The following is a 23,593-nucleotide window of genomic DNA, read 5'->3' as shown; positions in this document are numbered from 1 at the left end:
TTGTAATATTGCCCATGACACTTGGCCATGCTGAGCAGTGAAACCTAGTAGATTCCCTAGTTCTAACCAGAGGTGGAGATGGGTGGTATGGCAAAATATAATATCACAATACATGATGTGTCACAATGTATTTTTTGTAATATCTGATAAATTGACATCAGACAAAATTGTGCTACATTTTAATCCAACTACTTATACACTGTCCTGCACTAAATCCATTAAACGGGACTAATAATGTTCTCTTTTCAAATAAACATGCAGTTGGGAAGTGCTTTTTAAGTACTGACGGTGTCCAGTCTTAATGCTGAGAATAATCCAATTATCTTCTGCTCTAGATACTGTAGCAGTATTTACTGTACTGAAACTACATGATAATATGCTATGTATCTAGCCGTCTAGATCAATAAGCAGTTTTCTCAGAACTCAAGTTAGTTTAAACTCCTGTATCTGATGTGTTTTCCATCAGTATGTGTGCATGTGTGTATGTTTTTCAGGGGGCCCTTGCATGGTTCTCTTTGGAAAGGCTAAAGAAAGTGTCTTTTGAAGAGGAATACAACAAACTGTTCAGTCCCCAGCCCTCATATAACATCCTGCCACACTGAAACACTCACATTCACAAGCACAGCCTTCTTCCAGTCTTTGCATTCAACCCTAAAGTGCTAGACTATGCCTACTGTGCTTTAGCAGTGGAGGCGTTTTACTCTCTGAGCCAAAGCAGACCTCGGTCACAGCATTTATATTAGTTTTAACTATTTTTCTAAATTTTTAGAGTCGCGTTCCAGTTATTTCATCAACGTTTTAGTTCTCAGCCATTTAATCATGAATATATTGTAATCAGTACTAACGAAGCCAAATTGCTACACAGGGTATGCTACAATATGGTTTCAGGCAGTTTAATTTCATGTAAATTCATATATCACTGCTATCGGAACAAAACCTTGCATCTCCAAATTGTCAATTTTACAGGATAAATGAAAAAACATGCTTTACTTTCTATATAAGATTTTTTTTATTTTAGGCTGTTTCTTTTGGCCCATTCATCATGAAATTACACAGAATATAAAGTTAAACAGGCATTTTCAAATTATTTGAAAAACTGAAAAACGACAAAAATAGAGATACAGGGTTTTGTTCCGACAGCAGTCATTCTGACAATCAGTCATTATGATTTCGGACTTTTTTTTCAAATATATTTTTATGTCTCACCCTCTTATCAGTGAGGGTCATTTCAGCCCATTTACTTTCATGTTTATGCCAAGCCGCACCTCTCAGTTCCACAGTCCATATGGGACACTTTGTATTATATCTGTGCAATAATACAGGATTCAGTAGATGAGTACAGAAGAGCTTAGAATATGGCTCAGCCAATCAAATTTTAGTTGAAATTTCTGTTCTGTAATTAATATTGATATCACCGATGTTGAAAATGGATATATTAGGTTTGTTATTTAATGATGAACCGCTGACTAATAATGGACGGTTATTAGCCAAAAGAATTTGCCAAAATTTGCATCCATTTACATGTCGTTTGACAATCAGTCCATGATCACATTAAGACATATCATCTGAATTTGGCCCAGTTGTCATTTGGTCATGGTTATGGAGAGTTGCCCCTATATATTTGGGTGCCATCAGTGACATCCTAGATGCAGAGCCGTCCCCAATGACCTCAATAACATTATTTTGTAAGCAAAATAGTGAATAAAGAAATATATTTAATGTGTCATTCATTTTTATTGGGAAACAAATTGCCAAATCAAAATAATTACAAAAAAATATTATGCTGTTAAGTTAAAATACAATAATGACGATTATACACAAAATAATGAAATAAATAATGTAATATATATTTTTGGTCATGAGTGACATGAAAAACAAACTAATAGATAAATGAGCACCATGTGACCAACTTGAGTGGATGGTGACAGCAGTTGAAGAGTATTTTCAGGTAGATCTGAACAATTATAAGAGTTTACTGTTGTTAAATCTTTACATTTATGTTTATTTGTTTCTAGTTATGTTAGACTTTTGGTCAGGTCAAAAATGCCTTTTAACTTGCTTGCATTGCTATGCGTTAACTACTTTACTGATCATGTTCTAACCTCTCTCTGTGTGTGTCTCTCTCTCTCTCTCTCTCTCTTTCTCTCTGTATGTCTCTCTGATTCTTACCAAATCCTCTTTTAAATTGCTGTTTTAAATATCCTTTGTATTATTCAAACCACCTTCTCTTGTGTTTCTTTAATGGATTGTGGGTTTAAATCCATCATTGTTGATTTGACATTCAACATCCGATTAATTGAACCCAATTCCATCGTTCTTTATTTTCCTTTGCTTTTGACTGCAATTGTGTTGCTTTTTATCTTCATTAACTGTGTTCTGCTGCATTTGCATGGTTTCTCACTTCACAACCCCCCCCCCTCCAAAAAACCCAATTCTGCTGTTCCTTGCTGCTATGGTCAGGCTGGGCAGGCATTTCTGGCCTTTCAGAGGTATAAGCTGGGGGCGGATTCGGCCCTGTTCTCGCAGGACTACACTGACCCCAGCCAGGATGCAGCAGCTGCCCCCTATAGTGCTTTCACCAGTGGAGACGACCTGGAGAGCCCAGGGGGGACCGGATCATACCAGCAGGCCAGTGGCGATGGAGTGTTCGACGGGTCTGCAGGGTACCAGCGCCAAGAGTACTAGTCTTGAGGAGGGGTGGAGTTTGGTTAGTACTGAACAGGGGGCACAGGGTTGTGGAGAGTCAAAAGGAGACTTGCAGGCTCACCAGATATTTTATAGCAAACATAACATACACTACCATTCAAAAGCTTAAAAACACTGCTCGTATATCAATAATCATTTTTTTATTCAAAGCAATATTTCATTTTTGTATTTTTTATTTATTTACTTTTATTTTTGGGACATTTAAAGTTCTATTTATAATAACAAAAATATGTAATATTGTAAATATATTCAGGGGTATTGCTTAGGGCCCCTGAGTCAGAAGGAAATGTGTGATATGATAACCAATATTGTGATTAATATTTTTCAGTAGGCATCACAATATTAGAAAATATGTTAAGGAACACATCATCTATGATTTTCACAAAATAAAAAATGACCCACATGCAAAATAAGAGTCACATTTTACTTAAACACATTGTTTATGTTCTGATTATTAATTAATTGAAGAGACATTATGATCTAAAACTAGCATTTAATATGCTATTTAGTGTTGCATTGCTACAACAGTTAAACAGAAGTGACAATTTTGTATTTTTTCATGTTTTCATCCATCAGTGTTCTCTCACTACACTACCCAGCATGCATTACCTAAATATATTATTGGGAGTTCCTACGGTGCTCAACAACTTCTGACTTCTAGCCACTGATTTAGCAGCTAATAAATACATCTGTGGCTCTAGCTAGTCCACTCTGATAAAGGAATAACTTAGATAAAGAATTAGCCAGCTAGCAAACAGCCCACTCCTAATTATTTACCTCAGGGCACTTGTAGTGTTACAATTCGCTTCCACCTTCTAAATACATCATCAGAAGGGGTTATCCTAGCCTTTAAATCAGGAGATCTCACTTTAGAGACAATTGTGGCACCACAGAAATAGGTAAGGAAACATGTTTAGAACAGATGTAAAACAGATGACTCAATTGCTCGTTTTGGCAGGAGTTTCCCTTTGAGTATTAAATATTCTTTTTTCTTTCTCGCACAATAATACAACTGGAGTGTGGGGACCCTCCAACTATGATGTCGTTTGAAATCCACAAATGTTCAGAAATGGCCCTGTATATGTTTAAAATATTATACCGCTTTATACAGCTATATTATTATTAAATATGTGTCCAAGCTTTTGAATGTTGATTCTAAACTATTGAATGGTAGTGTGTGTGGCAAGCATTTGGATTATCAGTTCTTCTGAGCATTTAAAAGCCAGTGTAGGAACACCTGTGCAGGAAGGGCTTCTGTTTAGGTTTGGGGGGATGGACGGATAGTACAGTATTGAGTGAAGTTAGCTCAGTGCCCATGATCATACCAGTTTGCCTTCAACTCCAGTGGTTTGATTTTAGTTGATCACTTGCTAACAGTTCATCTGCTTGCATAGAATCAATTGGTGCATTTGGGCACTGCAGACATCTTGTACTTTCTGCATGCGTAATGAATATACAGTGCTGTGCAAAAGTCAGAGACCACCCTTCATTTATTTAATTTGCTGAAAAAATAGCCATAAGTTATTCATTTTACAGAACATATTTCTGACGTGATTGGCTATACGATAATCTATTTGCACAGGGAAGAGGGCAAGTAAAGGAAATATCTGTGAGGTTTTGAGAAAATGTAACTTCTAACAACCGTGCAAGACCTAGTAGACCGCCAAAACTGTAACCACCAGATAAACAGGAGATTCTTCACTGTGAGAAGACAACCCAGCGCTGTGAGTCTGAAAAGATGTGTAGAATCAAGAAGCCTCACTGAGAAAAGGAGACAGACACATCAAACAAAGAGGTTGCTGGTGTTCCCAGAACAATAGACTGATCACCCCAGAGTCCAGACCTCAGCATCACTGAATGTGTTTGATTACTTGGATTGTGAGAGGCAAAAATGCAACCAACTTCTAAGACTGAACTTTGGAGTTGTGGAAAAATACCCCTTCAGATTTCACTGACAAACAGAAGCAAGTCTCCTGAAAAGAATGGAAGCTGTAATAAAAGCTAAGGGTGGACACACTAAACACTGAAACGATGATATTTAGTTGTTAAGGCAATATATTTTTTGTTGAATATATGTTTTCTAACATTTTCCGATGTTGCAACATTAATAACATACATAATGGCTGACTGAGTTTAAAATAGATGGATGGGTGGTTTTAGGTTTTTGCACTGTGCTGCCTATGGATGTTGGTATTTGGATATTACTAAGATATGAATTCACTCATTTTTCCTCTTGGAAGCTACCTGTAGCCCTGGGACACTGGTCATATCTAATGGAAAAACACTGCCGGTTAGGACATGCCTGATGACAGTGCCTCAGTCTGCCCTCTCATCAACCATAGAAATGAGCTGTGTTGGTGTACATGTCGTTTATCTGTATGTCTGTATTTTTCTTTATCTGTCCATTGGGTCAGGACCAAGTGATGGTGAGATGTTGGATGGAGAGTAAGACAGGTAGCCACATCTTTTAACCACTCTATAATTTTCTAAAAACATATTTAGCTACCAAGAAACAGATTGATATGTTGATATATTATACTGATATATCATGTGACCGATAAAATCAGCCAATACTGAAAGCTCCATATCATGGAAAACTGAATCCTCTCTCTTTTCTTTCATTAAGAGTTTCGTCTAGTATGTAAACACTGTTAAAGCTCTAGTGTTTACTGCTCACATTCCAGATCATACAGAAAATTAAGCAAAAACAGTCCACATTCATGGTGTGATGCTATTTTGATCAACAAACATAAGAAATGTATATTATGTAAGACAGTGTACATTGCGCTGTTTGCTTACGTTTAACTGGGCAATTACTGACAAAAACTGACAATTAGGTCGGTCATGACATTTTAGCTGAATATTAATGGTCATATATAGTCGTATGCAAAGTCTGAACCCTGGTTGAATTAAGGTTTGGTTGATTTAAAGTGAAAATAAGTTAACACATTCTCCATGTGGGAAGAATATGGCATTAAATGTTACGTGTGATTTCTTTTAGTTTAACATATTAACATATTGGGAAAAAAACATTAAATATACTTTTTTTTGACAGGGCACATTTAATGTTTATTTTCACCATTATGTGAAATTCTTGTCTGTCCTGCAATGAATTGTTGAACTGTCCGTGGTGTATCCTGCCTTCCGCCCAATGACTGCTGGGATAGGCTCCAGCAACCTCCTGCGACCCAGAAGGATAAGCGGTTTGTGTGTGTGTGTGTATGTGTGTGTATGTGTGTGTTAAATTCAGCAGATAAACAGTGTGCATTAAAATGTGCAGAAGTGTGTTCTCTATAGAAGATTATTATTTTCTCATAGGAAATCAACGAAAACATAAGTTGACCAGGGATGCCCAAACTTTTGCATACGACTGTAAGTAGTTGCAGTTAACAGTTTGAATGTCTTTTTTGTTCATTATATACAACTCGCATAAAGTGGATAAAGTGTTTGATTGGCTGATGATACTTAGTTTATTGCAACATAAGTATATGACTAATCCTGTAATATAAAGACAATGGAATAACTGTGACGGGTCTACTGAGAACCATATCAGCCAAGAAAGCACCGTTGAAATAAAAACAATGGGGTATTTGGGCCCATCTAAAATTTGCCTGATATCAGTTACTGGAATTTTTTTAGCTCTTTAAGATCAGCGATGAAGGTTTGCTGATGATATCGGTCGGGCCCTAACTTATACATGGAGCGGTTATCAGAGGGTAGCAACTCTGGCCAGAGTTCATTATCAGCTCTTCTTTCAGACTAAAGAATCTGCTTCAGCGTAGCTCCAGTGCTTCATGACCATGAGTTAGATTTATTTTTAAAAGTGGTACATAATGACAGCGACATATGTGAATAATCATGAATCTGTACAAAGAATTATTTATTTAGTAAGTGCTGAGTATTTAAATCGTTATTTTCAGTGCTTGGGTTGGTGAGATGTGTTGGAGGATCCACAGAGCTGACTTTCCAGACACATCATTTGGGCTAAATTACATTGTCAGTGTGGATTTTCTATTGAAAGCCCATATGTAGTCTTGTTTAATCTGTGTCTGCAGGAAACGGCCCATTGGGTTTAGCTATTAAGAGCTTCCTAATGTTTCGCTGCATCGATCAATTCAGTCAATTGTCATCATACACACAAAAATCCAACCATATAAAAGCTCAATGTGTGTATATAGATATGTAAATCTGTAATTGCATATAAAAGTTCAGAATTCAGTTTTATTTTAAAACATCATCATTCTGTGAAATGTATGTATCATTCTGGTGCACTTGTATGTATGTGAACATTTTTTTCTTCAACATTCCTGGGAATACAGTTTTATTTTGGAATAATAATGACTGCAATTAAAATACAAAAATAAATAAATAAAAAATTGGGAGACCAAACTATATAGCTATGTAGGACTGTGTGATCTTCTCTGTGTTAATCTAGCTATAGCTACAGAAAATGAAAACCAGTTTACTGAGTGCTGTTTTTGATGTGATGGATTTTAATCTGTAAAGACACTGAGAAATAAATAAATAAATGACCAAAACAGTTCCTCTACTCATTTGTGGTGTTTTTTTGTTTGTTTATTTTTTTTGTGTGTGTGTGTGTGTATCATATTTATCTTGAAATATAAACAGCAGCTGGAGTTTTTGGAGGGATTCCACTGATTTTAAAGCGTTCTGCATAATGAAATTGTTAAGCTGTAAACAAAGTAGAATTGTTGACAGTGGTCCTGATAGGAACCAGACATCCTTAGCTCCCTCACAAAAAAGTGATTACATGACATAGGTCTAATACATTGTCCGATGTTTTAAAGTTTGTGTAGAGTTGTTTTAAAAATCTTTTAAGTTTTTTGGCCTAAACTGTATATCTCAATCCATTCGTGGTGGAGGGGTACATCCATCGTGTTATGAGGCAAAATAGTCCTCAAAGGAAAAGGTGTTTTTCAGATTAACCACTGTTTTACCATCATCAACATTACTTTTAGGTTTACCGTTCATTTTGGATAGTAAATAAAATGGTTATATCGGGTATATGATATATACCTTGGTTCCTATCACTACCACTGTAAGGAAATCAGAGTTTGTAAGTTTTTCTACAATGAATCTTTTTCTGTTAAACCACCCTGAATTTGTTTACATCTCAATGAGGGAATTGTACATAAATTTGGAAAAATCTATGGAGTTCCCCTTTAACATTAAGACTATGACATCAGGAAACAAAAAACTGATATAAAGCTGTACATGAAATAATTAATGGAAAAGGTTGACACCCTTTCTTGTTTTTCATATTTAAAAAAAAATGATACAATTTTGATTTCAAATATTTTATAAAAACTTTCCTTTTAAAAATGATATAGCCTTTGTTTGCTCGGTCATGGGTCCAAACGTGCTCTCAGTTATGCTCTAAAAGCACAAAGGGCCTCCAATGAGGCTCCTGTGATCAGAATCTGTTTTGATTTCATGACTGGCCACAAGATGGGGCTACAATGAAAAAATTGCTTCACTTAGGGAGGACCAGAATTGTTTCTACTAAAGAAATTCTATGACAGGTCGCCAGTCCATCACAGGGCTGAACATGATTCGATATCTAAAATCTTAAGTACTACCAACATGCCAAATCACTTCATTTTGGACTCTTTTTTCATTTTGGACTCTTCTTTTTCTTCTACTAAAGGGCAATTCCACCAATTTTGTTACATTTCTGAATAATTCAGTCTTTCAAATGTAAACAAATATTTTGACTTTTTCACAGCGTCTGTGATAGGAACCAGGGGTCACAATGTCTACAACACACATATAGCCACTTAATTTACTATCTAGAACAACCAGTGCACCTACATGTTCTATATGTAATGTTGATGATGGTCATAAATGTGAAAAAAAATACTATTTTGCCTCAAAATACCCTGCATGTAACCATCTGCTATGAATGGACTGAAATACACTTAAAGCCAAAACTTTGTCATGAAACAGTGTATCAGTCATCAGGCAGCACTGTCATAATGTGATTGGTTAGTGTAGTGGACAGCACCTCTGCCTTCTAAGCTGTACACTGGGGTTCAATCCCCCACCTGGGTAAGCCCCCTACACTATACCAATAAGTGTCCTTGGGCAAGACTCCTAACACCACCTTCGCCTTCCTGTGTAAAATGATCAAACTGTAAGCCGCTCTGGATAAGAGCGTCAGCTAAATACCGTAAATGTAAATAACCATTTCATGTAACTACATTCAGTGAGGGAGCTTTGAGAGAGGAACGTCTGGTTCCTATCACCACCACTGTGAACAATCCTGACACTGCAAATTTCTCTAGAATGGAGCATTTCACACCAAACCACTTTGAATTTCAGCATTTAATTATGCAGATTTATTTATTTTTTATTTTATTTTTTAACGTTGAAGTTTCCCTGGAAACCTATGACCTTTTTTCATAGGCTCTGTTTGTTAGGTTTTCTCATTTTAGTTGTTGATAATGTGCTAATGTGGCTTGTAACGTGACAATAAAATGTTTAAATAAAAACACACCTGGCGGTTCCCATCCCGTGCTCATTAAGCGTTCTAGTAGAAATGTCGCGGATTGGAACGCAGCCGTGCACTCACGTCTTGACGTATTCTGTCCCCCGCGTTAGTGTACTACAGTGTAGGGATCAGGGGTGTAGGGCGTCATTTGGGACACGGACGGAAAGAAACTGAAACTCGCTCACAGAGTGCGAACATGGCGGCCCAGCGGAGGACTCTGATCCACAGTGTAAGGCAATAAATGCGCGTTTTCGCCCTTTTTCTCTTCGTGCGGTCGTGTTTAGCAGTAATCTGATTTATAATGTGTCTTACTGCTTTGGCCTTTTTGTCGCTGTCATCTACGGCTGCGTGAATTTCACCTTTATCAGTACATGGAAGCCCTTGTTTAGCTAGCTCGCTAGCTCAATAATGCATTTGCTAATCAGCGTTTAAAAGTTAAAAGAGGGCATAAATAAGTAGCTAAAGCGGAGTTTATAGTCAGATAGAGAGTATATGAACACAGACATGTTATCTGCGTTTTCTCATGTCTAATGCTACAGCCTTCAGCACTGTGGCTAGCCAAGCTCCATCATTTCAAGTCATGGACTGTATTCAGTCAGTTAGCCGGCTGATTGGGCTCTCTAGTAAAGTCCGTCCTAAAATGCTGAAGCTAAGAAGAGCTCCAGTTTAATGAGCCTAAAGTTAGGCACTATTTAATGCAGTGTTTCCCACTCTTCCCTCTGCAGACCTCCTGTAAGGAGAGGAATTCGTGCTAAATTGAAAAGCTACGGAGCCCCGCTGGTGACATCCTGTAGAAATCAAAATAATGCGTGGGAACGAGATCCTAATGCATGGCCACGACTTAGTAAGCCGCGATCTTGTTCCCATGCCTTACCAAGTCATGGCCATGGCTTAGTCATCTCATTCCCACGACTTAATTATCTCGTTCCCACGCCTTATTAAGTCGTGGCCACGCATAATTTTTTATTTCTACTGGATGTCACCAGCGGGGCTCTGTAAAAAGCAGTGACTACAGGGGGAAAAAAGCATGGCATGCAAACCGCACATTACATAACTGGTCCATAGTGACTTAACTGAAGACCTGTGAACCACTTAATGGTGTATGACCAGCGTAGTTATTTGATATGCTGCGGCGATATAACCCAGCAGAACTCCCAGATTATTGTGAACTAAGGTTAGTCAGTTAGTCCTGCCGCTGGTGAAGACTAAACATGAAGAAGCAGCGTTTGGCTACTGTGCTGCCCTTGAATGGAACCGGTTGTTGCAGACCCAATAAGTTTGCAAGTTGTTTTTTTTTTTTTTTATTTGAGTAAACTAATTCAACAGTGTTTGCATTAGTTTCTCTCCATATTGTGTACTGCACTGCGCTGTTTAATGTTTTCTTTGTTCTAACATTCAACGCAACTCATCCATATAATTCCCAAACTCTTCATGATGTTATAATGGAGAAATGATGCTAAACAGTCCTGCACTGTTGTGTCTATTTTTATGCCTGGGGTCCTTCTGTGATGTTAATGTTCATTAATTTTTACATTACAATTTACCAACCTCCTCTGGGTATGCATCACCACTGCTGAAAAAACTTGGTATCTATGCATTATTTTTTTTTTAAACATAATTTAAAAATGCCAGCTTTCATTCACACTGTGATCAAATTAGCTTGGACTTTCCCGTAACGTCCATTCAAAGTTAGGAATGATTTTCTTTCTCTTGTAAAGTTACTGTTTTGTCCAGACAGTGACGATTATATATCTGTTAGAATCGTTACTACGCCTTTAAAGACTGAAATATGTAAATGACCTCTGTTTTGATTGCCTGCCCTGTATTGTGTTTCATTCAAATAGAAGTCAAGACTGAAACACTCCTTATAACTTCAGTATGAATTTAGCTCTGTACAGTGCTATAAAACAAATAGGCAGGTATATGTAAATGTGTTGGTTTTTGTGACCTCACATAATCATCAGTTGGGATAGCGGAGAATCCCAGATGACCCTGTCCCCTGCAACGTCCTACAGCTCATTCACAGGGACCCCAAGCTGCTCCCAGGCCAACTCGGAGATGTAATCCCTCCAGCGGGTCCTAGGACAACCTCAGGGTCTTACCCTGGTAGGCCATGCCTGGTACACCTCTACCGGGAGGCGTCCAGGGGGCATCCGGATCAGATGCCTGAAGCACCTCAGCTGGCTCCTCTCAATGCGGAGGAGTAGCGGCTCTACTCTAAGCTCCTCCCAGAGGGCTGAGCTCCTCACCCTATCGAATAGAGTGTAGTCCGCCACCCTGCGAAGAAAGCTCATTTACACCACTCATTCGCGATCTCATTCTTTTGGTCATTACCCACAGCTCATGACCATACGTGAGGGTCGGGTTGTAGACCGACCGGTAAACAGAGAGTTTCGCCTTATGGCTCAGCTCCCTCTTCACCACTACAGTTCAGTACAGTGACCGCATTACTGCTGCTACCTGTCCAAGCCTGCAGCCGATCTCACGATCCCTCTTCCCATTGCTTGTGAACAAGACCCCAAGATACTTAAGCTCCTCCACCTAGGGCAAGTCCTTTCCCCTTACCTGGAGTGGGCATGCCGTTCTTTTCTGGGCTAAAACCATGGACATAGACTTGGAGGTGCTAATCCGCATACCAACCGCTTCACACTCAGCTGCAAACCACTCCAGTGAGCGCTAGAGGGACCCATGTGATCCAGCCAAAAGAACAACATCGTCTGCAAATAGCAGAGATGCCACCCTCCGGCCTCCTAACATAATGCCCTCCTGATCTCAGCCACGCCTTGACAGCCTGTCCATGAATATCATGAACAGGAGTGGAGACAGGGCGCAACCCTGCCGGAGTCCAGCGCTAACACTGAAATGGTCCTACTTAATGCCAAGTGTACAAACACAGCTCTCACTCTGGGAGTACAGAGATCGAATGGCACAGAGTAGTAGCCCCAGCACCCCATACTCCCGGAGGACCTCCCACAGGATATCTCAGGGAACCCGGTCGTAAGCTTCTCCAAATCCACAAAACACATGTAGAATGGGTTGGCAAACTCCTATGCCCCCTCAACAATCTGCGAGAGGGTGAAAAGCTGGTCTGTTGTTCCATGGCCAGGACGGAATCTGCATTGTTCCTCCTTAATCTGAGGTTCAACTATCGGTCGAAGTCTCCTTTCTAGCACCTTGGCATAGACTTTCCCAGGGAGGCTGAGCAGTGTGATAACCCGATAGTTGGCACACACCCTCCGGTCCCCTTTCTTAAAAATAGGAACCACCACCCCGGTCTGCCAGTCCAAGGGTACTGTTCCTGAGGTCCATGCAATATTGCAGAGGCACGTCAGCCATGACACCCCCACAATATCCAGAGCCTTAAGCATCTCCATACAAATCTCAGAAACCTCCGGCCTTGACTCCCGTGAGGGAGGCATGTCTCCCGGATTAGGGAGTTCTTCATTTTACAGCTTAATTTACATATTTGGACTGGCTAGTGAATGGTCCATTTTGAAACGTTGACAGTGTTTATGTCGTGTTAAACAAATTTTTTTAATGTTAAGCATTTTTTCCCAATAAAGTACAGAAAGTTTTGTTTTTCATGACATGAGCCCTTTAATTTAGGAAAGAAAGACGGGAAGACAATTAAGGGGAAAAAATTACACAAAATGTGCAATATGCAAACAGAATAATGGATTATTTGGGTAAGTAATGTGTATTGCCTAAAATTGTGCTGAAGTAAACGTTAATCATTTTGCAAAAAAATGCAGAAAATAAAAAAAATCAAAGCATCTTCTGTTGTTACTTTCCTGATATGAACAATCTTGATATGAATCCCTCAATCAGATATGAACAATTACCATCCTATTTTGTTTACTCACATTTGACATGCTTAGTGCTACTAATGTAAACTATTGGGAAACACCTAAGCAATGTTTGATTAATAATCTTATTAGGGCAAAATACTGAGTGAGTAGAAAAAAACTGAATGAGTAAAAACAAGCCAAAAAACACTGAGTTAACAAAAGTAATTTAAAATAAATTTAAATATGCAGATCATGCAACCACTGGATGTTTTCATATATCTGTCCTATCTTGCAGTGACTATTTATGTTAAGGCTATTTGCTCATTCAGAGAGGAAAAATGGAGAAAACTAAGAGACTTCAAAATTAAGTTCATTTAATACTGACCTTTTTCTGTGGTTTTAGCACCAGAGCTGGACTGATGACCTACCATTGTGTCAGCTGTGTGGCGTGGGAGCGGCCCCGAACTGTGTGTATGGGCCGGATGGCAAAAGCACCCAGAGCCACCCCAATGAGGACTGCCACTTCCGCTTTAGGTGAGCACCACCATCACCTTCAAGGCAAATCATTTACTGGCTGAAGCAGAAGTTACTACTTCCGTTGCCTTTAAACACGCAGCTATGCTGTCACACACTCTTAAAAAAGATCCTTCAAGGGTTCTTTAGCAAAGAAAATGATTCTATAAGGAACCATGAACACGCACACAACTATGTGAAAGTTTTCTTCAGATTGGTGGAGAACGTACCGTAGATGGTTCTATATAGATCCTTCTGTATAGCACCAAAAAGTGTTCTTTTGTAACAATAGAAGAACCCTTTTGGATGCTATATAGAGTCCTTTTCAAAAACGTTCTACATAGAACCATCTACAGTACATTCTGAAGAATCATTTCATGATATAAAGACCCCTTTAATTATGCAAAGGGTTTTTTGAGTATCTGTGGTTCTTTATTGAACCATTTTCTTCACTAAAGAACCCTTGAAGAACCATCTTTTGCGGTAGAAAAAGAATCCACCGATTTTTCAGAAGTTTTGCATAAGTGTGCCGATGTAAACAAAGTCATTCAGAGTGGTTTAATACGAAGTGCTTTGTTATGCAGAAACTTACTGAGTCAGAGTTTTTTGCAGAAGAAGAGCACACAGTTCAATGCCTTCTTCACAGAAAGTTATTACACGAACTGATGCTCTACAATATTTTTATCTTGCCAGCTCTGGTACTAATTTCCGGATGGAGCAGTACATGTAGGGCATTATAAGGTAAAATAGGACCCACAGAAAACAGAAACATTTTACTATTGTCATCAACAAAGCCATTCTGAGTGGTTTGATGTGAAATGTTCATTGTGGAGAAACTTGGCCGTTCAGATTTTTTTTTTTCAGTGGTGGTGATAGAAACCAGGGGTCGCCATATCTGCAACTTAAATATAACCATTTTATTTACAATTCAAACAACCAGTGAACCTTCTGGGTTTTTATGTTATATGTTATAATGGCACAGAATTACAAATCTGAAAATTCTTTGCGGACTATTTTGTCTTGCAACACACTGTATCTACATTTCTGCTATGAATTGATACAAAAGTACATTTTGGGCCAAAAGCTCATATCAAAACTGTTATGTAATACCTTTCTGTGAAGTTGATTTTAGAAGGATTTAAGTGCTTCAAAAACCCGGTTACTGTCACCACCACTGTGAACAAAAATTTGGAAAAAAGTGAAATTCCACCTTGAAAGTGTCTAACTATAGAGATGTATGAAGTGCTGATTTTATTTCTTTGCAGTACGGATTGCTGTTTCTTGTATGGAGTGTTTAATGGTTATGACGGCAGCCGTGTGGCCAATTTCGTATCCCAGTGTCTGACTGCAGAGCTATTACTGGGTCAGCTCAACTTCACCCACTCTGATCCTGATATCCGACGCATCCTCACTCAGGTAACTGGATGTTCAGCACGCACTGTTTCCCTATTATTATGTGAAGGGACAGTCCATTTATTCAGATTTCCCTCTGTTCCCCCTAAATGTAGTCAATTAACCAGGACTTGCTGGTTGTGTGAAGTTTGCTTCTTTACTTTTGCACTGGAGCTGTGGTAAATTCACAGGAAACGTGAATTGAATGAAACACCGGCAGCTATAAGGAGACTCCTTCAGGTTACCTAATCATATGTTAAACTTTATCAGTACATGTACTAATCATAATGTCTTTATTACAAACTAAGCTCAGATTAATTGGGTTATGACTTCCGGTTGAGTGAACGCTGGCGTGTCTGGCTGCCGCTGCTCAACGGTTGCTATTTGCTGTGACTTTCTAAGTTTGTGTAGAGTCTTTGTACTGTTGACTTCGGCGGGATTACGATGTGGATCCACAGAGAGTGTGTGTCTGGTTGGTGCTCACCTGGGCTGTTTCATCCGTTGTTTATCACCCGGTGATGGCCCTCCTTCAGTACACTGCTGCAGAGCTTCTTCGACTCCGCTTCCACCTGGCTGGCCCTTCACCTGTGGCGCTTCACCTCCATCCGGACATCGCTTTCAATCCCCGTCGCAAATACATTCACCGTGGGTCGCGGCTAAACTTCACTACCAGTGACAGTGTCTCTATACAATCCTTCTGGTCTAGAACTCGTCGTCCTCCCCGCAATACTGACCGGGGTGTCAACCGCGATGTATTAGCCCACCTGGCAAGGTCGGCTAACTCTTCCATCAAGCATTGCAGTTCCAACGTGAACTTCGGTCTTTTAAACGTCCGCTCTCTTACTGGTAAGGATCATCTCATCCAGGATGTCCTTCGCGACTGTAAGTTGGACTTTCTTTGTTTGACTGAAACATGGCAACATCCCAACGACTTTGTTTCTCTTAACGAGTCAACTCCATCCGAGTTTGTTTACATTTGTCACCCCCGCAATTCGGGTAGGGGCGGAGGTCTCGCGATAATTCACCGAAAGCACTGGAAAGTCCTCCCTGTCTCTGCTCCACTCTTCCATTCATTTGAATACACTGCAGTACATCTCCCTGGATCTGCTCCTACTATTTTATGTACTGTTTATCGACCACCTAAACCTAACAAGGATTTCTTGTATGACTTTGCTGCTCTTCTCACGCATCTCTCTGTTCTCTCTCCCAATATGATTATTGTTGGTGATTTTAATATCCACATGGACAATGGCAATAACCTTCTCTCCAGAAACTTCACCTCCTGTTTGGATAGTTTTGGTTTGCAACAATACATCAATTTTCCGACACATTCTAAAGGTCATATTCTGGATTTGGTTTGTTGTTCTGGTGTCACCCCTACTCACTGTAAAGCCGATCTGTTTTCCCTTTCTGATCATAAGCTCATTTCTTTTAATGTTAATATAATAGCCTCAAAAATCTGTGTACCTCGTGTCATTACATTTAGGAAAATTAATGATCTTGATCCTGTCATTTTCTCCTCTGCTATATCCGACCTTCCGTTTGTTCACAGTCTGTCAACTCTTGATGAACTCATTTCCCACTATAATGTCAATCTTCAAAACCTTCTAAATGCATTTGCTCCACTCAAACACAGATCTGTTTCATTTGTTCGCTCAGCTCCATGGTTTACTTCTAACCTGCGGCTTCTCAAAGCCAAAGGACGCCAACTGGAACGTCTGTTTAGAAAAACTGGACTTACAATACATAGAGAAATGTATGACAACCATATTTTATATTATAAGGACTGTATTGTCTCAGCAAAATCTGCATATTATTCTGGTTTAGTTAGCTGTAATGAAGGTTACTCCAAGTCTCTGTTTTCTCTGTTTGCCAGTTTAACTAAGCCTCCTGACCCATTTCCCTCTCACATGCACTCTCCTGATTTTTGCAATTCTCTCCTGTCTTTCTTTTCTGATAAAATCTCTAATATCCACCAACAACTTAGCTCTGTAAGAGCTCTCTATACTGAAGCTGATTCCCTGTTCTCCTCGTTGTCCGTCTGTCATTCCTTTTCAACTTTCACTCTTCCGTCTTTATCTGATGTAATAAATATTATTCATAAATCGAACTCATGCACCTGCCAGCTTGACCCTCTTCCCACAAAGTTGGTTAAAGCTTGTCTACCTACCTTGGCTCCTCTCATTACCACTATCATTTGCTCTTCCCTTAATAATGGAACTGTTCCGTTATCTTTGAAAACAGCTTCCGTCACTCCAATTCTAAAAAAGCCTGGATTAGATCCTAACAACTTCGATAATCTTCGCCCAATATCTAATCTTCCTTTTCTTGCAAAAATTCTGGAGAAAGTCGTTGCTTCCCAGCTCCACTCATACCTCAGTACACATAATCTCTATGAACAATTCCAATCTGGTTTCCGCCCCCACCACAGTACTGAAACAGCTTTGTTAAGGATCACCAATGACCTTTTGATGGCAGCTGATTCTGGTTTTCTCACTATTCTCATCCTTCTTGATCTCAGCGCAGCATTTGATACTATTTCTCATGATATCCTTCTCAACAGATTAGCATCCATCGGTATTAGTCAAACTCCGCTTGCATGGTTTAGTTCATATCTTTCTGGTCGCACTCAGTTTCTTCAGTTTAAATCTCATTCCTCTAGTTTGTTTCCTGTTGCTGCTGGTGTGCCCCAGGGTTCCGTACTAGGGCCCCTTTTATTTATTATTTATTTGCTCCCCCTTGGCTACATATTTTGCAAATATAATATCAATTTTCATTGTTATGCTGATGACACCCAGCTCTACATTTCCTCTAAACCTACTTCATCTCTACCACCTTCCTCCATTTCGGACTGTCTGATGGAAATTCAGTCATGGTTTTCCTTTAATTTTCTTAAACTCAATAGTAAGAAAACAGTTTTACTTGTTGGCACTCCTTCCACTTTAACCAAATCTCAGAATTTTCCCATTATTATTGATAATTCTCATGTATATCCTTCCCCTCAGGTAAAGAGTCTGGGTGTCATACTTGATAGTACGCTTTCTTTTTCATCTCATATTAATTCTATCACCCGTTCTGCCTACTTTCACTTGCGTAACATTAACCGACTTCGTCCCTTTCTTACTCCTCATGCTGCTGCTGTCCTTGTTCATAGCCTTATCACATCCAAGTTAGATTACTGCAACTCTCTTCTGTTTGGTCTTCCGAATAAGACTCTCCATAAACTGAAACTTCTGAAGAACTCTGCTGCCTGGGTCATTACTCGTACTCCACCCAGAAAACACATCACCCCGGTTCTGCAACAGCTCCACTGGTTACCCATTGAAGCTAGAATTAATTTTAAAATTTTAACTCTCACATTCAAATCCATTCATAACCTTGCTCCTCCTTACCTGTCTGAGCTGTTACACATCTCTACTCCGTCCCGTTCCCTCAGATCCTCATCCTCCACTCATCTTTTTGTTCCTTCTGCCCGCCTTGTTACTATGGGCAACAGAGCCTTTAGTCGCTGTGCCCCTCAGCTATGGAATTCCCTCCCCCCAGTTATTAGGAATGCAGACTCTCTTCTCTCTTTTAAATCTCTATTGAAAACATACCTGTTTAAGCAAGCATATTCTCTTTAAACTGGTTTGTTGTTTTACCGTGACTGTTTTAGTGTTGTTTTATTTTGACGTATTCAAATGATTGTTGATTCACATTTATTATTATTATTGTTGCTTTTTCCTGTTTTGTAAGGTGACCTTGGGTTTTTGCAAGGCGCCATGAAATAAAATTTATTATTATTATTATTATTATTATTATTATTATTATTATTTACAGTTGGTGGTGATAGGGGTATTTAGCCCCATGCGTAAGTGTGGTTATCTCCTTGCTCGAGGATCCAGTGCTTTCATATTTATCAGTGTGGCACAATTAGGGCATCATCAGGGGCAATAAAATTGGTTTGCATACTGTGAGGTGTCATCATACTTTTGTATGAAGACACATCGTCCGTGCATAGAGCAGAGTTGAACCAGAGGGGCGCTGCAGAACTGACCACGATAAAAATTCTATTTTTACCGTTTGGCAAGATCTGATTACATTTTAATCTCTTATTCACCAGGGTATGTTTTGGTTTTTCCTGAATTTACATGACCAAATTGTAAAGGCAAATTATTCAGTACCTGCAGGAAATAAATGGAGGTTTTTATTTTATTTTTTTGAGCTCCCCTCAAATTAACAGAAAATGTGTTTTATGATCACAGATATTGCTGTCTGCTTTCAGTTTACTGCTGAAAGCCAAAAACCTTAGACACTCTTTGTATTATTTTATAAAAAAAAAGTTTTACAGAGCAGATCACTGAGGAGCCTGTTTATAGTTTATAGCTCAGATTTTTTTGGGAAATGGGTTGGCAAAAAAGTTCAGTTCAGAAGAGTTCAGCATCTTCTATTATAAGGGTTGAAAATTACATTACCCATCTATTTGACTGGAAAGAACACAGTTACAGCCTCATATGACGCCCACATTTTGAATGTAGCTTATGAAATATGAAAGTTATGAAGAATATGACGAAGTGCGTTTTGGAACCACTGGTGGTCTCAAGGAGTTTAAAAAGCAAGTCTGGTATATATTATTACAGAGCAATGCATTTTAGCTATTAATGAAAAAGGTGTAGGGTGTCTTAGGGTGTAGTTGCTCTTTAAGAACAGCAATGTTTTCCATGATAATAACTTTTTAACGAGCTTTTAACTAATTGGTGGGGTATAAGCTTCTGTTACTTCCGTTAGCTACATTAGCCTTGTGGCTCCAGTTTAAAACTAAAGAAGCAAACTTCAGACACCCAGCACATTCTGGCTGATTGACTACATTTGAAGTAAGAGGAAAATTGTGTAAATTGTTGATATTTCACAGGACTGTTCCTATAGCAGATAGTCAGACACCATATCAAGTAGCCTTCATACACACAGATAAAAAGGCATTAGTGAGCAATTTGAGTGTAATTTAAGCATAAATCTACTTTATATTTGATCAGATTGGCTAAAATCTGTTGAATTAGATGTTAGAGAGTTCAGATGGATGTGTAGTGAAGTGCTATGCTCTTCTTTTTTAATGTTCCTGTCTCCATGTCTCTATTCAAGGCTTTTGATGTGGTGGAGAAAAGTTACTTTGAGACCATAGATGACGCACTGGCAGAAAAGGCCAACCTGCAGGCACAACTTCCTGAGGCAAGAACACACTCACGCATGCACAGTAAAGGAATGGCTCATAGAAACCTTTTTTTTTCTCCCAAGGATTTCTTCTCCCACACACACCTTCACAGACAAGCTGAATACATGAATAAAACAATTATTCGAACGATTCTGCCCATGAGGGCAGTGTGAAGACAGAATCTTCTTTCGGTATGAACCGCTTCACCCCGCGCCTCCGATGCAAAAGCGTAGGCCACAGCAAGTTCAGTATTAAAATGCAAATAACATGCAAGAACATTTTTGATTCATCAAGAACCTACATGGTAAACTACATGGTAAAGGATCATCAGTGAGAAAAGAAAAGAAAAAAGAAAGCATTGTAGCACAGTTTTATCAATATGTTTGACATGCTACTGGGACATGTTCACGTTAGCTTTTTCAGTCACACAATGTTATATGGGTTGCATGAACCTTTAGTTCCTATAGAGGCATTAAAAATGTGGGTAGGCCTTAATTTGACATAAAGGTACCGAAATCGTACTAATTATGATATATTGTTCATTTTTACTTTTACTGCTACAGCAATGACATTTTTATGCATGTAGCATTAATGTGAGTTATGTAGTCCTAATGTAGTCCTAGATACATAACTGATAGCTTGTTTATACCTTGCATTGTTTTTTATGTCTCGATTTGGCCAGATTTCATTTACACCTGCCACTAAAATGTGTCTCAGCTTTCGTTAAGCTACTGTAAACGTGGTTTCTAACTCATAGCGGCTCAGCGACCTCTTTTAAATACGAGAGCACCCTCTGTGTGGCCAGTCGTGGACCTGCACAACATACACAGGGAAAAAAAGAGAAAAAAAAACACAAAGCAGACAGTAGCCAACGAACATTAGGAATATTCTGACCAGGGGTCATAACACTGTGCAACATATTTGTTCATTTTTAATGAAAATAGCACATCAAACAGTGTAAGAAACCACATGTGCAAGTCTTATTTGAGATTATTAGACCAATATCCTCCACTTTCCTTGCATTATACTTTTTCCCTGAGGTCCATTAAATTTTTTTGTTTATGGATGTTTATGGTCGTTTCTTATATGATTGTTCTCCAAAGTCACTTTCTTTCTTTGGACTAAACAGGCAGTTTTTGTTGTACATTTAAAACTGATACATGTAAATGAGTTCTGTCCTGATTGGCTCTATTGTACCTTGCCTTGTGCCTCATTCACAATGCAGTCTTGGCTGAAACAAGCCTTGTAGCTTCACTGCAAATGGACAGAGTTAAACCGCTGCTGGAGAATAGGTGAATACAGGTAATCAGTGCATCAGTTTTTGTGACATCACAAAAGTAGTGAATTCAAAACAAGTTGTTTCAATTTGTATTTGATGTTTTACTTTCAGAAAGCTACTGCAAACGTGGTTTCTGACCTATTACTACTAGACATGTTGCTAGTAATTCGGTATACTGTGATATTAAACACACATGGTAACATTGTCATGGATGTTTTGAAATACTGTCACTACAATTCAGTCAAACAAGCTGCAGTTGCATCTGGGATTTCTTAGACATGCAAATCAGCTCTGCAATTGGAAAGAGTTTCAACAGCTCAACTCTAGCTGTTGAGTATCAAATAGAGAATGTTCTATTCCTTAATAAGGTGATAAATAACGTCCCCCAGACACGGAATAAATGCTTAGGAACACGTTTGCTGTGACAAATGTTTTATTATGAGGATTTTTATTTATTTATTTATTTTTCTCAATGCAGTATCATTAAATTTATTAAAATGTGATAATAGATGAGGATAAGGATCTTGATTTTTATTTATTTATTTTTATTTTTTTTTATCGACAAATGCCAAAATACTACTGGTGTATTATGCTGCCAAGTATCAGAAACCGTTTAAGATGATCTTCGGCATTGATGAAAGATTTTTTTGTATTGCAACTACTGTTATTACTTGCATGCATAATTGATGCATTTCTGCTCACATAATTATATGCAGATATAGAAAACACATTCCATTTACTCTTGGGTTGAATGTATTTAACCTCCACTGACCACCTCCTGATGAAAATTGAGTGATCTAATCACAGTGCGCCTTTGCTGTATTTACTTTTCATGCGGTCATGTCGAATCCCAGCATGAACATATCACTGCATGTCAAAACTCATAGTTACTAAATAAATTCATAGTAGTTATTGAGTAATAAGTATTAAGGATAATAACTGGATATAACACACATAACTAACTAATATGTTTAGGATTCAGGAGGGTCATTAATGGTTGATTGTCAATTAGTAAATAATGGGTTGTTTCAGAGATCAAGATCAAGCATTAACAACTCTCACAACCGACAGATAACATAAAAACATAAATATTAAAACCATAAATATTTGGGGCATTTGTGGGCTGGAGGTTAGGGAACCAGCCCTATGATGGTTCAATTCAATTCAATTACCATGCAGATTTTGAGTCATGACTTTTCCACTTTACACCTGTAGGGGGTGCCGTTTCACCAACTGCCTCCTCAGTTTCACAAGATCGCAGAGCGGCTGAAGGCTCTAGAGCAGGAGGTGTCTGGAGGAGCCACAGCAGTTGTTGCCCTCATCCTAAACAACAAGCTGTACATCGCTAATGTGGGTATGTACAAATGCGCATGTCAGTACATTTCACTTTCAAAAGAGCTCTGTACTGTATTGATTACAGTACTGTGCTAAAGTCAGAGACCAGTCAAAATGGCAGTTACTGCATTAGTTGGATAGTCAGAGGCAGAAAATGCAACCCACTTATAAGACTGAATGCAAGTATTCCTAAAGGATTTTATGCTGTAATAAAGGCAAAAGATGGACATAGTAAATACTTGAAAAAATGCACATATAATTGCTGTAGTGTCTGTGTGGTTTTCTGGTAAGTGTGTATGTATGTATATATATATGTATATATATATATGTGTGTGTGTGTGTGTGTGTGTGTGTATATATATATATATATATATATATATATATATATATATATATATATGTGTGTGTGTGTGTGTGTGTGTGTGTGTGTGTGTGTATATATATATATATATATATATATATATATATATATATATATATATATATATATATATATATATAATGTCACATGAACAAAACTTTAAAACATTGTGTCATTTGAGTGAAAGGAAAGATACCCAAAGAAGCCAGTTAGATTAGTCAGTCATGCAAAGTCAGTAGACTAATGCATGTTCTCAGCAAGGTGGTGTGCTCATACATGCACCTGTGAGTACACACTTACATACACAGTGTATCACATATCCCACATTGCCTTTACAAGTTAAAGAGACAAATTCAGAGGGAACTAAAACACTCTAGGGACCGTGTTACTAAAGAACTTCATCCTTTCCTGGAATTCATCCATTATTCTGGCTAGTACAGTTTGGAAGGCGGAGCAGTATGATGAGCTTAATTTATTTTCCCCCTGCAGGGGAGAAGTAACCATGACAGATGGCAGCTGA

The 23,593-nt window shown here is 38.6% G+C and overlaps 2 protein-coding genes across 2 annotated transcripts in view; both read left to right on the top strand.

Annotated features, from left to right (window-relative positions):
* Window positions 1–7,255, top strand: part of LOC108424723 (synaptogyrin-1) — a 31,354-nt gene extending 24,099 nt beyond the window's left edge. The window contains exon 4 of the mRNA XM_017692913.2: window positions 2,461–7,255. Coding sequence (XP_017548402.1) covers window positions 2,461–2,685 — 225 coding nt within the window. The 3' untranslated portion in view covers window positions 2,686–7,255. The remainder of the gene's footprint in view (window positions 1–2,460) is intronic.
* Window positions 7,256–9,379: 2,124 nt separating this feature from the next.
* tab1 (TGF-beta activated kinase 1/MAP3K7 binding protein 1) overlaps window positions 9,380–23,593 on the top strand; it is a 33,838-nt gene continuing 19,624 nt past the window's right edge. Inside the window, exons 1-5 of the mRNA XM_017692914.2 lie at window positions 9,380–9,446; window positions 13,409–13,539; window positions 14,784–14,934; window positions 20,029–20,115; window positions 22,593–22,731. Of these exons, the coding sequence (XP_017548403.2) occupies window positions 9,414–9,446; window positions 13,409–13,539; window positions 14,784–14,934; window positions 20,029–20,115; window positions 22,593–22,731 (541 nt within the window). The 5' untranslated portion in view covers window positions 9,380–9,413. The remainder of the gene's footprint in view (window positions 9,447–13,408; window positions 13,540–14,783; window positions 14,935–20,028; window positions 20,116–22,592; window positions 22,732–23,593) is intronic.

The sequence above is a fragment of the Pygocentrus nattereri genome, chromosome 30 (assembly GCF_015220715.1).
Source record: "Pygocentrus nattereri isolate fPygNat1 chromosome 30, fPygNat1.pri, whole genome shotgun sequence".
Taxonomy (NCBI): Eukaryota; Metazoa; Chordata; class Actinopteri; order Characiformes; family Serrasalmidae; genus Pygocentrus; species Pygocentrus nattereri.
The sequence above is the reverse complement of the archived record's forward strand: the minus strand, read 5'-3'. Positions and strand labels throughout refer to the sequence as shown.